This window comes from Equus przewalskii, chromosome 5, assembly GCF_037783145.1.
Source record: "Equus przewalskii isolate Varuska chromosome 5, EquPr2, whole genome shotgun sequence".
Taxonomy (NCBI): Eukaryota; Metazoa; Chordata; class Mammalia; order Perissodactyla; family Equidae; genus Equus; species Equus przewalskii.
The window spans coordinates 74817780-74832313 of NC_091835.1; the positions used below are offsets into that span (position 1 = coordinate 74817780).

The 14534-nt window shown below is 47.1% G+C and overlaps 1 protein-coding gene, 1 long non-coding RNA gene and 1 other non-coding gene across 7 annotated transcripts in view; 2 read left to right on the top strand and 1 right to left on the bottom strand.

The window, feature by feature from the left end:
- LOC103557555 (uncharacterized) overlaps positions 1 to 14534 on the top strand; it is an 18107-nt gene continuing 3573 nt past the window's right edge. The window contains exons 1-6 of one of the 3 annotated variants that reach the window (XR_011540485.1): positions 1 to 137; positions 508 to 631; positions 866 to 944; positions 1027 to 1111; positions 1415 to 1457; positions 1760 to 2246. This is a non-coding gene — a long non-coding RNA (uncharacterized lncRNA). The other 2 variants (XR_011540486.1, XR_011540484.1) reach the window with 2 other exon arrangements.
- Positions 757 to 838, top strand: TRNAS-CGA (transfer RNA serine (anticodon CGA)). Its single transcript has one exon. It is a non-coding gene; the product is annotated as a tRNA-Ser (tRNA).
- RNF41 (ring finger protein 41) overlaps positions 6422 to 14534 on the bottom strand; it is a 23226-nt gene continuing 15113 nt past the window's right edge. For 2 of the 3 annotated variants that reach the window (XM_008530141.2, XM_008530144.2), the window contains 4 exons: positions 12239 to 12510; positions 11461 to 11596; positions 10998 to 11101; positions 6422 to 10152 (listed from right to left, as the gene is read on the bottom strand). In XM_008530141.2, coding sequence (XP_008528363.1) covers positions 9801 to 10152; positions 10998 to 11101; positions 11461 to 11596; positions 12239 to 12510 — 864 coding nt within the window. In that variant the 3' untranslated portion in view covers positions 6422 to 9800. The remainder of the gene's footprint in view (positions 10153 to 10997; positions 11102 to 11460; positions 11597 to 12238; positions 12511 to 14534) is intronic. The other variant, XM_070621632.1, reaches the window with a different exon arrangement.

The window sequence follows — 14534 nt, forward strand, 5'->3', positions numbered from 1 at the left end:
CCTGCCGGGCGTGGCGGCGGCGGAGCGCCGGGCGCGGGACCGACCCCGGCGGCCTCCCCGGGGGCGGCGGCGGCGGCGGCGGCGGCGGGAGCCTTAGGGAGGTGGCGGCTTCCTGGAGGGGGCGCACACTCTCTGAGGTCGCTCTTGACCCGACGCAAAGCCTCTTCGCTCTGTTTTTGCCTCTCAGCCCGGGGAGTGGGGGGCTTCTCTATCCTACTCCAAGAGGACGCCGGTCGCCCGAGGAGCCCCCAGCCCATAGCTCCGAGCGGTCCTCACCTTGCAGATGCCTGACCCCGCGAAGTCCCTAATCCCAAGGACCCCCACACCCCTTTACCCAAGAAGTTCTGCCTTCCACGCATCCCCGGGAGCTCCCCGTGTAAACGCTTCCCGAGTCTCCCTCACCCCTAACGCCCTGTCCCCGCAGCCCCTCTCGCCCCTTCACCCGAGGAGTCGCCCAGCCGCGACCCTGGGGACCCAGCCCCTTCCCTTCGACTGCTTCCTCTGCAGGCCTCGCCATCGCTTCCTAAATAGCTTTGCCCTCCTTGAGACCCTGAGTCTTCGCGGGGCGGAGACCCTCCCTCCTCGGGTCCCTAGTCCACTGGACGTCCCCTGCGAGCGGCGTGGAGGGGAGGTAAGGAGCGGGCGGGAGGAGGGCACCGGGCGCGCGTGGGAGTCGGCCGGGTCCCGTCGCCGCGCTCCCGCCGCGGGCGCACTGCGGACCCCTGTGTAAGCGCGAGGCGGAGCGCGGTTTTGGAAGTCACGGTGGCCGAGTGGTTAAGGCGTTGGACTCGAAATCCAATGGGGTTTCCCCGCACAGGTTCGAATCCTGTTCGTGACGGCCGGGTTTTTTTTTTTTTATTTCGAGGATGTGTAAAGGGAACTCCTTGTCTTCGCACGTGTCTTTCGTGCAGTTCCCTTTCTGTCTCGGAAATAGAAGCTGAAAGGTCTCACCCCTGGATTTCGGGCGATAGAGGTGCCGTAAAGACGGCACCTGTGTACTTCATGACCAGAAGTCACATCTTGTAGGTCATTACAGTGAAGACCCAGGAAGCAGGGCCTGGAGAGAAAATTAAAGCTGTCATTTGGATTTCGTCGAGAAGGTGCGCCTCAGGTATTCAGGGCTGGGGGGAGGATCCTATTGAAACATAAACACTGCACATCTAGCTGGAGCTCGAGTGTGGGAAGATAACTATCACTTTTTATTGAGTGCTCATTATGTGTCAAGTACTGTGCTAAATTCTGTGTATGAACAAAGCTGGGGAGTTAATCCCTCCTCCAAACTCTAACCCTCCTCCAAGCTCTAGCCCTCTAGCCTCACCCCATTCTTCCTATCCCCCAGTTTCTGATTGTGGGGAATATCTAGGCTAGTACTTGTTGAGGATGTTCTTTTTGTATTTTGTTTCTTGCACAGCAGGATCTTCTCCAAGAAGGAGCCCTAAAGGGCAGGGGCTTCAAGGGTAATTCATACAGCTTTCTGCATGTTTATCCTTTGGAGTCTCCCACCTTCATACCATTGCTCATGCTGTTCTTTCCAAATCACCCTCACCCCCAACCCTTAAAACTTTCCATCCCACACATCCTTTGACCCCTGCTCTTTGATGCTCTTGATTACTCCTCCTGGAACCTATCAGTCTACCACCACCATCCACTAGGTTGCATGCAAGGCATTTCCTTTGACACACCTCTGCAGAAATTAATGAAAACAAGTTATATTTATCCTACCTCTTAAATATGTCTCGGATCTGTCCACTTTTCTCAGGAGTGAGTGCAGGCTGGACCCACCACTTGCTGGAGCCTTCATTTGGAAAGTGGGGGTAGCTGAGAGGACCGCATGAGTCCATAGATATGGCGCTGCACGAAAGCATTCACACTGCAGCCAGAGACCTTAAACCCTTCCGTGACTGCTTTCTGTGTTTCCTGACCTGGTCCCTTTCTCTCACTACTCTTCCATACTCTTCTTTCTCTCTCTACATCCCATCTACATCCCACCGGCACTCTTTCAGTTCCTTGTACAGTATTTGACGTTGTTCACGCTGTTCTCTGCCTGAAATGATGTTTCTCATCCTCGCCTCTACTCAGTCTCCACTTACTTGTCAGCTCTCCTAGGAAGTCTTCTCTAACCACCTGTTGCCCGCCACATCCTACGTCCTAATATTATTATGTGAAGTCTTTCTTCCCCTGTAGAATATAAATCCTGGCACATATAAGCCACTCAATTAAAAAAAAAAAAATCTTTGTTGAGTAAATGGATATTTTCTACAGTAGTTATGTGTACACGTTTTAATCTCCACTCAGACTGGATTATAAGCTTCTTGAGAGTTAGGACTGTGTATTTTATTTGTTTGTATCGCCTCTTCTAGGCCTTACACGTAGATGTGGTCGAATCTGTATTGGAATGAATGAAAGAATCTAGTAGGCTCAGTACTCCTTTTTGCGCATGCTCTCAGATTTGACTATTTGGAGAGCCGAGACCAAAATTGACCAGCAGAGGGCAACCGACAATAACGTTGTGAAGGGAAGAAAGCTCCAAGGTTTACAAAATGGAGGCCCTGGACCGAAAAGAAGGTGGTGGGGATGTTTGATACTCGGAGATCCAACCTTTCGCTCTCAAATGCTTCCCTTGTAATTTTTGGGGGAGGCCAAGCCTTCGAACCTTCATATGCAATAGATAATTTCAAATTTTTACAGCCCACCCCAACTCCCGAATTCCTTCACCCTCTCCCTTTCCATTCCCAAAAATCCTATCCATCCTTATATCTTTCTTTGCATTGCAGCATCAGGCCCCTTCTTTTTCTCCCCATTTACATGTTTATTACATTCTATCCACTGGCATTCTTTAGTTTCTGGTTCAGTATTTGGCCTTGAAGTTACCTTCTCCACTGAGGGTTGTAATCCTACTCATTTCAACCTCCCAAGGAACCTTCCATAAATAGCCTTCCATAACACACTCAAATTCCCCTACTCCACTGGATCAATCCTGAATTAATTCAGAAAAAACAAAATTACACCTTCACTTGACACTTCCAAATCACCACGTTGTTTTCTACTTCCTTTTATTCTTTGAATAAAATGTATCTCTGCCTCCAGCTACATACTATCTTAACACCTTGTTGTAGAAAGCTTTGCTATGTTTGAAACCACTGATTTCTTATTGTGGTTTAGAGACACCATACTCTTCTTTTTCTCTTAGAATACTATTTCTCCATTTCATTTGTTTTCTCCCTCCTTCTGTAGAATTCTACCAAAGCTTCATTCTTCTCCTTCCTCTCAAGACAGAAATCCCAAGCCACTGTCCCAGGCATGGCCTTGCAGGCATGGCCTTGCAGCCAAACTGTGGTGCTGTGTCTCTAGCTACCTATGTATATGTTTCCATAGCAGACTGATTGTCACCTCAAACACAAACAAAACTTCTCTTCCTTTCCCAGGATCACGTTCTCAACTTTTTCCATTTCTGTTAACACTATTTTCTCAATTCCCTCTAGTTTCCAACCTTAAGAATTATCTGACATTTTCTTTTCTCCCATGCCCATCATTCATCAATCATTGCTTCGTCCATCACATCATCTAATTGATGCTTTTGTTAGAATGACCTTACAGGTTCCCCAGTTTCACCACACTTAAATCTCTAAAACACTGCTTTCATCATATTCCCCCGTCCAGGAACTTCAACGCCCCATCTGATCAAACACATGCTCCTATTATCAACACACTGGCCTAAATCACCCATTTTTTTTATCCTTAATTCTTCCCAGTAAGATACCCCCAATCTAATTGGGTTGGGCGTCCATGTGTCAGCCTCTAATTCCTTCTTTCATGTGGGTCCTTCTGTTTCTTCATCTTATAACCAACGACTAGCTAATGCCACCCTATACTGGTCTTTTCAGCTACCAATTCTTAGATCTTAATCAAAATTTCTTTCATGTGACTGAAAAGCTAATGTGGGGGAATCTAACAGACAAGAATATGTTATCCCCTTCCAAGTTGTTGACGTGTTCCGCATGTTAAGAGGCACAGATCTCTGCACTTCATCCAGTAAAGTAAATCATGAGAGGACTTCAGCCGAAATGATCTCAACCTGCACTTGTTTCAGGAATGCTGTCACTGCACAAAACATTTCTGAGAGTCCTTCACAGATAGTTTATGGGCCATATTTAAATGAGTCATTTCTTCAAAATTACTTTTTTAAAAAAAGCTGAAGCATTAGCCAACTTTATCATGCATCTATTTTCCAGATTTGTGTTCCAGATTACTTCTGGAATTCCCCCAAAGCCCCATTCTTAGCCTTCTTCCCGTTCTCTCCTTTACTGTTTGTATTCATTCCTAGGACTTCTTGATCACCTTTGGGCTGATAACTCCCATATCCACATCTTTAACCCTAACTTCTTGCTTTTAAGCTCCAGACCCACATTTCCACTTGCTGGCTAAACACTTCTATGTGGAAGCACTTCCAACCCAGTGTTCTCCAAATGAACTCATTACTTCACCCCTGAAACCTGCTCATCCTCTTCCCCTCCCTGTTCAGGTTAATGACACTACTTTTTTAGTCACAGACTAGAAACCGGTCTATCCGTGACTCATCTTTGGTTACGTGCCCCTTGTTACATACAGCGGTTAGGAGCTCAGGCTCTGGAATGACTTTCTGGGTTTAAATCCCAGTTCTGATTATTAGCTGTGTGAATTTTGTCCTTTGTCTGTTTCCCCACATAGAAAATGAAGATGATAATAGTGCCTTTTTATAAAGTTGTTGGGATGACTAGATAGTTAATATTTAGAATAGTGCCTGACTCACAGTAAATGCTCAATCTGGCTCTTCCCCACTGTCCTCACTGCCAATATCTGATCCTGTTCAGAACTCAGCTCCAATGATTCTTCTGAGAAGCGTTCCCTCTTGCATTCCACCAGGTAGGTATTTGACTTCTTTCCTCCTCGTTGTTCCATTGTACTTAGTCCATATCTATTAGCAACACACTGTCCTAAATTTCCCATTACTTGTTCAAGGGTATGTCACCTAAGCAGCTGTAAATTCCTTTAAAGACTTGTTTCTCGATTATTTGTGTATTTCAAATACCCAGCGCCATGTCTGGCACATGACAGGTAGGTATAAATGTTGGCTGAGTGAATCTAGTCAGTTACTAAGGCCTGTCAGTGTCTCTTGCCCTCTTTCCTGCTCTATTTTCAAGCTCTAATCCTCTCTTGCATAAATTAATGCAAAGCTTACTAATATTGTCACCAATTTTTCAGTCTTCCCATTGGCATCAGAATAATGAATTGGAAGTCACTCTTCTTCTCAAAAACTTACCTATTATCTTAAAGTCCAAATTCCCTGCCATGTATTCAAAGCCTTCTAAGAAGTGGCCCCAAATTATTTCTAGTCTTAGCTTCCATTACTTCCTTCAACATAGTCTATGCTCCAGATTACACTAATCTCTTCCTTTTTCAACATATCCTTCACCTCCACTTGTTTTTATTTATTTTTTTAAAGATTTTATTTTTTTCCTTTTTCTCCCCAAAGCCCCCTGGTACATAGTTGTATATTCTTCGTTGTGGGTCCTTCTAGTTGTGGCATGTGGGACGCTGCCTCAGTGTGGTTTGATGAGCAGTGCCATGTCTGTGCCCAGGATTCGAACCAACAAAACACTGGGCCGCCTGCAGCAGAGCGCACGAACTTAACCACTCGGCCACGGGGCCAGCCCTCCACTTGTTTTTATTTATGCTGTGATCTCAAGCTAAAACACAGGCTGCACACTGGTGGACCTCTTTTTGGCCCATAAGAAGTTTTTAATTGAGCCACCATTTAAAAGTTGTGATGTTTGCATAAACATTAGGATGACAAAAGGTTCTTGAAAAATAAGACTTGGCAATATTGGGCCCCTGTTCTTGTACAGCAGCAACCAGCTGGAGCTGCTCTGCCAGCTGCCCCCTTCTCGCAGGGCACGTATTCATCACCTAGCCAGCTTTAAAAAAATCTCTCAACATTACAAGCGTACAATGAAGAGATCAGGCTAATGGTGTGACAACTGGGCCTATCTCTGATGTTACACAACATAAAGAACCTCTCTCCTGTGATGTCGTCTATCTCCAGAACTGTATGACTGAATCTCTCAGACTCTAGATCTAATTCTGTTTAGTAAAAATAGGGGCTAGAGGAACAAGTTAAAGGACACTGTGAAGGAGTCAGTCAAATCCAAAAGACCGCTCTCCAGCACAGCTGGCCCAACTCTTCAACGAATTAGTGTCACCAAAGAAAGGCTGTTCCAGGAATCCAAAGTAAGAGATTTAAAGAGTTAAGACACATTACCTGGTGTAATGCGTGCTTCCTGGTTTGGATCCAGGCTTAGAGGAAACTCAGCCCTAAAAGTACTTTTCTTGGGACAATTGGGGGAATGTGAATACAGGTTTATATTAGATTAAGGATAGACTGTTAATTTTAAGCATTTATTGTGGCAATGTAGAAAAACGTTGTGATTTTGCAAATGTATATACTGAGGTAAAAAATTAAAACCACCAACCCTTTGTACACTTCCCTGCCCATTCTCCTGAACTGTAAAGGTCTAGGGTTGGCGAACTTACTGTGAAGGACCAAACAGCAAGTATTTTAGGCTTTGTGGGCCATAGTTCTGGGGCAACTACTCAGCTCTGCTGTTGTAATCTAAAACGGCGTAGACAATACACAAACAAATGGGCATGGCTGTGTTCCAGTAAACTTTGTTACAAAAGCAGGCAGCAGGATGCAAACTGTGTTTGTCAACCTCTGATCTAGAACAAACACCACTTCTGAAAAAGTCTTTCCTGGTACCCATCAGAATCAGTGGCTCACATTTTGCTTGTAGACCCACTTACCACACCAATCGTCTCTCTCATATATGTACTCATCTCCATTAGGGAGTAAGTTCTTGAAGGTAGGTGCCATTTTGCTTTATGAACCCCCTGACCCCTCCAGTGAGTTCCTTGCAGAATAGAAACTTAATGAATATTGTTTCCAAAAACCAAGTCTAACCTAAAAGGAAGATTTGGCACCATTAATGACATTCAAAAGAATGAGCAGCAGTTCTGAAAGTAATTCTGAAGGAGCTTCAGGGAAAGTGCACGGGTGGTATCACTAGAGTGACTAGTGCCTTGTGTGCTGTGCATGGCGATGTGTCGTCAGCATTGTATAATCAGACTCGTGTGTAAGTGCAGTAGACTTGGTGGGCACAGGAATGCCCAATGCCTCCCCCCTTTTTAATCCCATTAGAGTATCTACGATACTATTAGATTTACATCAGGTGCATGGAAAATGCTCAACAAATTTAAACTACAGTACTGGGGGAAAAGATGATTTTCTTTTTTGCAAGACAGGGAGAAGATGGCAGCAAATGCCTCCAAAAGGGGTTCTCAAGGTTTGACAACCACCACAGGTACAGCCGTCCCAGGTTCCCTTTCTCATGTTTACTTTCTTGGTTAGGGGACACCAGGGGGTGGGGGTGGGGTTGGCGTGGAGGTGTCCCTGGCTACAATGGAATTCCAGATTCCACAGCAAAGGTCTCGTGGGACAAGGGAGAAAGGTGCATGCATATCTTCTGTAGAAAGTATCATCAAACCCCAGGGAAGACATGGAACTGGGGGCAAAGGCAGACCCTGGGAAGAACACAGTTCAGGTCACTGGAGACAAAGTGTTGGCTGTTACAGAACAGGGGATGAGAGGGAAGGTTAGAGGAGGGCGCACAGGTGCACACGACTACCAGACAGACATCCTCCTAAAACAGAGGTTAGTTCTAAGATCAGGGTAGGTTACAAAGTCAGAAGTAAGGGAAATTAAGGTGAGAGAAAGGCCAAAGCAGAGGAGAAGCCTTCACAAGAAGGGGAGTGATGCTGAATTAAGAATTTAGAGTTGAGTAAAAGGTTTATTAGTGCAGTCAACACCACGGAACAGCACATATAACACAACCCGCAACCCGCAGAGACACTAGTGCAAAGGGTAGGGAAGCTTAACAGCTTCCTGGCTCCAAGTGAGGGTGACGACAGGAGGGTATGGGCCCTGGTAAGGCAGGCAGGGGCAGAGGGGAGTGGAAGAAATGCAGTAACCACACTAAGTATAGCAGCGTTTTCAAATTCCTGAGCACAGTGTCCTGGAGCTGGAACAAATGACTGTTCCCTACTCCCTTCAAGCTGTATCCCTCCACCCCAATCCCAGTGGAGCCGTGACCCAGCTACACAGACCTACAGCAAGCTGGCCTGGAAGAAAACTCCAAAAAGAAGCTGTTATATGGCCATCTCTCTTTAACCCCACTCCCACCTGCATATTAAAATAATCACACCCACTATCCTTCCCCTTCTCTTACTCTGCCAGTCACCCAGGGGATCAGGGAATGCCCTGGGTACCCTGAAATGGAGCTGAAGCCCTTAGGGGGCATGAGTGAGACAGAGCACAGCCTGTATCCGATCTTGCCTGGGAAAGCTTAAAACCAGCTATATATATCCAAGGAAACTGGGGGAGGGGGTAGAAATGTCTTCAAAATTAATACGTGAAATACAGAGTTTTACGATGAGACCCTGGAAGGGCTAGGAGCAAAGTTGTCCAAAGGACACAGGCATTGATGCTGGACTGTCATATCCACTGCTGGAACAGAGGAAGCTTCTCCTCTCAGATGGGCTTATGCAGGGTTGGGGCAGACATAAGTTCAGCCAAGAACTCCCTTGGCCCTGCCTATGTTAAAGCCAAAGGTTGTGCTGAAAAGGAAAAATAGAAAACAGACCCCATCCCTGTCCCACCCTATCCAGAATCCCCACAATAGGAACAGCAAAAGAAAAGCTTTAAGTTTTGTTAATTTTTTTTTTCTTTTTCCTTTCTTAAAAAAAAGTAAATAAATTAAATTGCCAACAGTGTGGCTGGGCTGGAAAAGTGGGGCAGCTATAACCGGGCCATTCTTAAAAAAAAAAAAAGTGGGAGGGAGGAAGGGAGGGAAATGTAACAAACAACAACGGCCAAAGGAAATTATCAAAATAACTAGTTACAATCACAGGGCGGGCGGGGGGTCTATGGAACTATTATGGCCTGTGCCACAAGAGGCAGTGCCTACCCAATTTCAGCAAAAGCCAGAGCTGCTTCCTGCTGAGCATACTCACCCCAAGACTAACCCCCCTACCCCCAACCCTGTCATTCCCTAATTATGAGAAAGCGTAGGAAAGAAGAGCTCATCTGGAAATTTTCAACGTCCCAACCTGCAGACCTGCACACCTTTAAGGTGGGCTGAACAGGGTATTGCTTGGCACAGAGGTCCAGTCCTCCCCTAAAGGCCATCAGTGATGGCCAGTTCCTGGCCTCATTTATTTCTAGGGTTTGGGTTCCACCCTTACCATTTCTTCAGGATGTCTGCTCCCCAGGGCTGCCCTCTCACTGCTGTCGAGAGTCAACAGGCCTGCCTGCTCGGATTCCCTGGTTTGGAAGGAGGGGAAAGTTGAGAGATTCCTCACTCCACCCTGATCCTCTAGAGAAAATGAGTATCTTTGTGCTTTCTGAAAATATCTGGAACCAGGGACTCTAGGCAGGAAAACAGATATAGAAGGGGGACTTTCCCAACCAGCCTGAACATTTACACACATCTTAAGGGAAGAAATTAGGCAAAAGGAGGGAATCTGGGTTTCCCACCTGAAAGGCTGAGCAAGGTGCCCTGGGGCCCTTCTGTGCCAGAAGAGCAGGGAGATGTGTGGCCCCAGTGTAAGCCACGGTATTAAGGAGAGTGGGGAGGACTCAGGGCCCAGCTGCTGCAGTGATGGGATTTTCTGATTTCCACCTCTTCCTGATAGACCGTCGAGATCTCTTAAATCTCTTCCACACCGTGCGCAAATATCATGACAAGCCCCGGCTCCTGGACCATGTCATCGCCCATATGCTGGTTCTCACAGGCCATCACAACAACAGCCTGCTTGCCAGGGATGCGCTTGGCCACGTAGTTCTCATAGTAGCGCCGGTTCATCTGTCTTGTCTCTAGTGTGGCCAAACCTTGGGGCCAGCTACGCTCATGGGCATTTTCAATCAGCTCGTTGACGATAGAGGCAGGACAGCCACTCTCCACCAGGGAGCGCTTGATTACCGCCTGGAGTACAGCATCTGGGGTCGAGATCATCCCTCCCCAGCGGGTCACTCTTGCTGGCTGCAGGGAGTTCACCCACCTGTGTGGAGGGAGATGGAGGTGATCATTCCAGCTCATCCCCTTTCCTTGCGTTGACTTTTTTCTCCTAATAGGAACGACCACCCACTCTGCACTCAGCTTAACCCTATTCTTCCTTCTTTCCTTCCAATGTTGGGTGAGAAATTCCAAATCTTTCCCTGCTTGGTCCTATCTGAGTCACCACATGTTACTCACCAGATCAAACTCCATGAGTTTAGGGTCTCTGTTATTTTCCTTAAAAAATCTCCCTACTTAGCACACATGGTACCCGGCACGTGTGTAAGTGCTCAATCGATGTTTACTGGAAGAGGCAATCGTTCTCTGTACTGGTCCCACGCAGCACGGCTGCACTAACTGCATCGAGTCACACCTACAGATCAGCTGCGAACTGTACAGGACTCCAGACCCGAAAGGGACCTTAGACTTCACCTGTCTACTTCACTTATTTTTGCTGCATTTTAGATCACTTTCCTGGATTTGCACTCTCTCTCTTCTCTGGAGTATAAGCTACCTGAAGACAGGGACGATATCTTCTGTTTCTTTCTGGCTCTCCTAGTACTCCACAGCCTTTGATACAGGGCTTTGTACATGTGGGTACTCACTGAATTCTGGGTAAACTGCATCCTTGGGTAAGCTTTCCCTTCCATTCACCCAAAAGAATAAGAGATCCTATATTGGGGCTGAAGGTTATCCTCTCTGCCCCTGTCCTTCATCCCAACATCTGAAAAGCGGTGGCCCCAGCCCAGCCCTTATTACCCTCCTCCTGCCACTCCCCTGCTTGTGCTCCTTTCAGGGCTCAGTGCCAGGAAATGGAGTGAGTGACTCCACATCCTGAGTGACACTCACTCTAGGATCTCGTTGTATTCAATTGTCTCCTCCAGGTTCTGAAGGTTGGGGTTGACACTGCGGATCGCACGCATGTATGCCTTTAGCAGCTGGATGTCTCGCTTCTGTTGGAGGGAAGGAGAACCAGGGATGATGGGTAAAGGAGACAGCAGATGAGACAAAAGTTTATCAGAGAATGAGGGCAATTGAGAGATCTGGGGAACAACCGGCCTGTAAGCTTCATGAAGACAGAGATAGGACTGTCTGATTCATAGCTGTATCCCCTCTTCAGAGAGAAGGTGTTTGAGAAACGTTAGGTGAATGGATGACATTGGGATGAAAGGAAGTGAGAGCTCCAATCTGATTTCCTACTGAGCCACAGGCAGAGCATCCACTCACCCAGGCTCACAAGCACCAGCACAGATCTGCACACTCACACAGTGCTTCTCACCCATGTTCTTTCCCCATGTTCTCTGGGCCCCACCTGCTCTGCCAGCTGGTGCTTGTGTTCAGCTGACGTCTTCTCTAGCTCTGCGATGCGTGTCTGCTGCTGCTGTACCACTGAGCGCAGGTGCTTGATGCAGTTGTGGTTTGGCAGCTCATCTTTGGGCATCTCCAGCCTGCCACCCAGGGTGGGAAAGAGCAGAACAGGAGCATCAGTGGGACACGTGGGCCAAGGCAGAAAAGTGCTGAGAGGGCCTTCTCCTACCCTACATTTCTAACATTCATTCAGGCCTTCCTCCTGTTTGTTCCCCTCACTTCCTTCTCCCCAGCATCCCCCTCACCCTTCTGCTCTCTACTTTCTCGAGGCTTCTTTCCCTCTTTCAGCATGGCTCTCCTTTCCTGCAGGTTCTGCCTGTGCACTCACTCCTTCTAAGAGGCCCTAGATTCACAGCTCCAGCTATTAGCATTTAGTCAAATCTTTCACATCCCAAAGAAAGAAAAAAATAGGGCAAGAGGAAATATGAGAAGGCTGGAAATTAGAGCGGTTAATGTGACAAAGAGAAAGTGTCCTGGACCGAGAGGAAAGATAAAGTAAACCAGTTTTCAGTGTTATCACACAAACTGTCAAATCACTGTCCCCCTTCTTTTACTAAAGCAAGAGCAAAAGGATCAGAGCTGGAAAAGCAGCACGAAAAAGTGAGGTCTTGAGGCAGCGAGCCAGGGAGGCCAAGCACACTCCTTTCCTACATGCCCAGGAGACCTCAGCTAGTGAGCAGGGGATCAGGGACGGGGTATAAATGGGAAGGCCGGAATCTCACCCGCAGCCCTGTTCACAGGTCACAGGCCGTTTTGGGTTGTGCTCACAGTCGCTGAGGTGAGACATGAGGTTGTCAAGCCGGACAACAGCACTGCAGCCAAACACAGCGTTATCGCAGGCAATCTGCAGCTTTGACAACATGTTCCGCATGATCCGAGGTACTGGGCGCAGGTGTGCAACCGTCACAACACTACGGTCCACCGGACACGTCTGCTGCTGAGAGAACCACTGGGTGATGCAGGCGTTGCAGAAAGCATGCTCGCAATGAGGTGCCTAGAAGGGAGAGTAGGACAAAAGGGGCACAAGAGAATTAGCAGGTGCTGAGAGCCTGGACTGGATAATGCCGCAAAACCAATCAAGCTCTTGAGCGGCTTCCATGACCAGATGTCCCTGGGGTCATGGCAAAGTACAGATGTACCGTGGGCAAGTCACTGTGGGAGACAGGCTTCAGATATGTGTCCTGTGCTCGAGATTCCAAACGGATTGTGACATAAGACAAACAAGTAAAAAGTTATATAACAATAAGATACAAATAATATTCTAGGACAATAGGAGAGATGACACAAAGCAGTGAATTATTAATTACCAACTGGATTGCATACACAATAACTGCCAAAGAATCCCAGAGGAGGGTGACATCTTTCCAGGCGAGGTCAATCAGGGCAGGTATTTATGGAGAGGACAGAATTTGATATGGGTCTTGAAGGATGAGTAGAGAGGAGTGGGGACAGAGATTTACTGGCAAAAGTTCAGTGTAAGAAAGCAAAACAGGGGCTGACTGGTGGCGCAGTGGTTAAGTGCGCACGTTCCGCTCAGGTGGCCCGGGGTTCGCCGGTTCGGATCCCAGGTGTGGACATGGCACCGCTTGGCAAGCCATGCTGTGGTAGGCATCCCATATATAAAGTAGAGGAAGATGGGCACAGATGTAGCTCAGGGCCAGTCTTCCTCAGCAAAAAAGAGGAGGATTGGCAGCAGATGTTAGCTCAGGGCTAATCTTCCTCAAAAAAAAAAAAGCAAAACAAAACAAAAGCCTGGAACTCCTGGGGAGAGGTTAGGAGTCCTCTCTGTGGGCCCAAGTTCTTACTGATGAGGGCTGACCTGAGGCATTGCCCTGAGGCCCAGTGGCCAGGCCCAGCCTCCAAAACAGGGCTGGTTTTTTGTAGAATCACATTCTTTTCAGTTTCACAAAGATCATATTTCAGCCTACTTCTTTGCTAACTCAGGTAACCTCTAAAGGTAATCCTTCAAAGTGAGAGGGTTCCTGGCCTCCAGGACAGGACAAACACAGCAGGTGCTTAGTAGATGGTGACGAATGAATGACTAGAATGCTGTGTCTCAAACACTCTCCCAGGTACTTAAGATAAAAAAAGACAGATTCTGGGGCTGGCCCGGTGGCACAGTGGTTAAGTTCACACGTTCTGCTTTGGTGGCCCAGGGTTCACTGGTTCCATTCCTGGGTGTGGACGTGGCACCGCTTGGGAAGCCATGCTGTGGCAGGTGTCCCACATATAAAGTAGAGGAAGATGGGCATGGATGTTAGCTCAGGGCCAGGCTTCCTCAGCAAAAAGAGGAGGATTGGCAGCAGATGTTAGCTCAGGACTAATCTTCCTCAAAAAAAACCAACAAAATAAATAGATTCTGCCTTCAAGATGCTCACAGACACCAAAGACTGAAACATAGAAAGGTTTTGTAAGGAAAGAAGTCATTCTCAATATCACTAATCCAACTGTCAGTAGATTTTTATTTTTCACTCAAAGACATATTTGATTCTTTTTAAAATCTTACAGACTCTGTCTCCAAAAAAATCCAAAATTTGTTCACTTTTCCCCACCTATTCCGACAATGACCCAGTGCAAGCTATCATCTCTCACCTATATTGTTAAATATGTCTCTAAGTGGTCTCCCTACATCTGCCTTGCCCCTTTACAATCCATTCTACAGTCAGCAGCCAGAGTGATTATTTAAAAGTGCTAACTAGACCATATCACTTCCCTGCTTAAAACTTTCCAGTGGCCTCCCATCATACTAAAAATAATCCAAACTCCTACTCAGGAACTGTAAAATTCTGCTTGATCTGGCCCAGGGCCTCTGACCTCTCCTCACCTCACACCATGCTCCCAGCACTGTGCTCAGGCCATTTTGGCTTTCTTTCTGTTCCTTGTCCACACCCAGCTCATTCCTGCCTCAGAACCTTTGCTTTTGCTGCTCCTCTTTGCCTGAAAGGCTCTTCCTCTAAATCTTAGCATGAATGGCCCCTTATCATTCAGATCTCAGCTCAACTGTCACCTCTTTTGTGA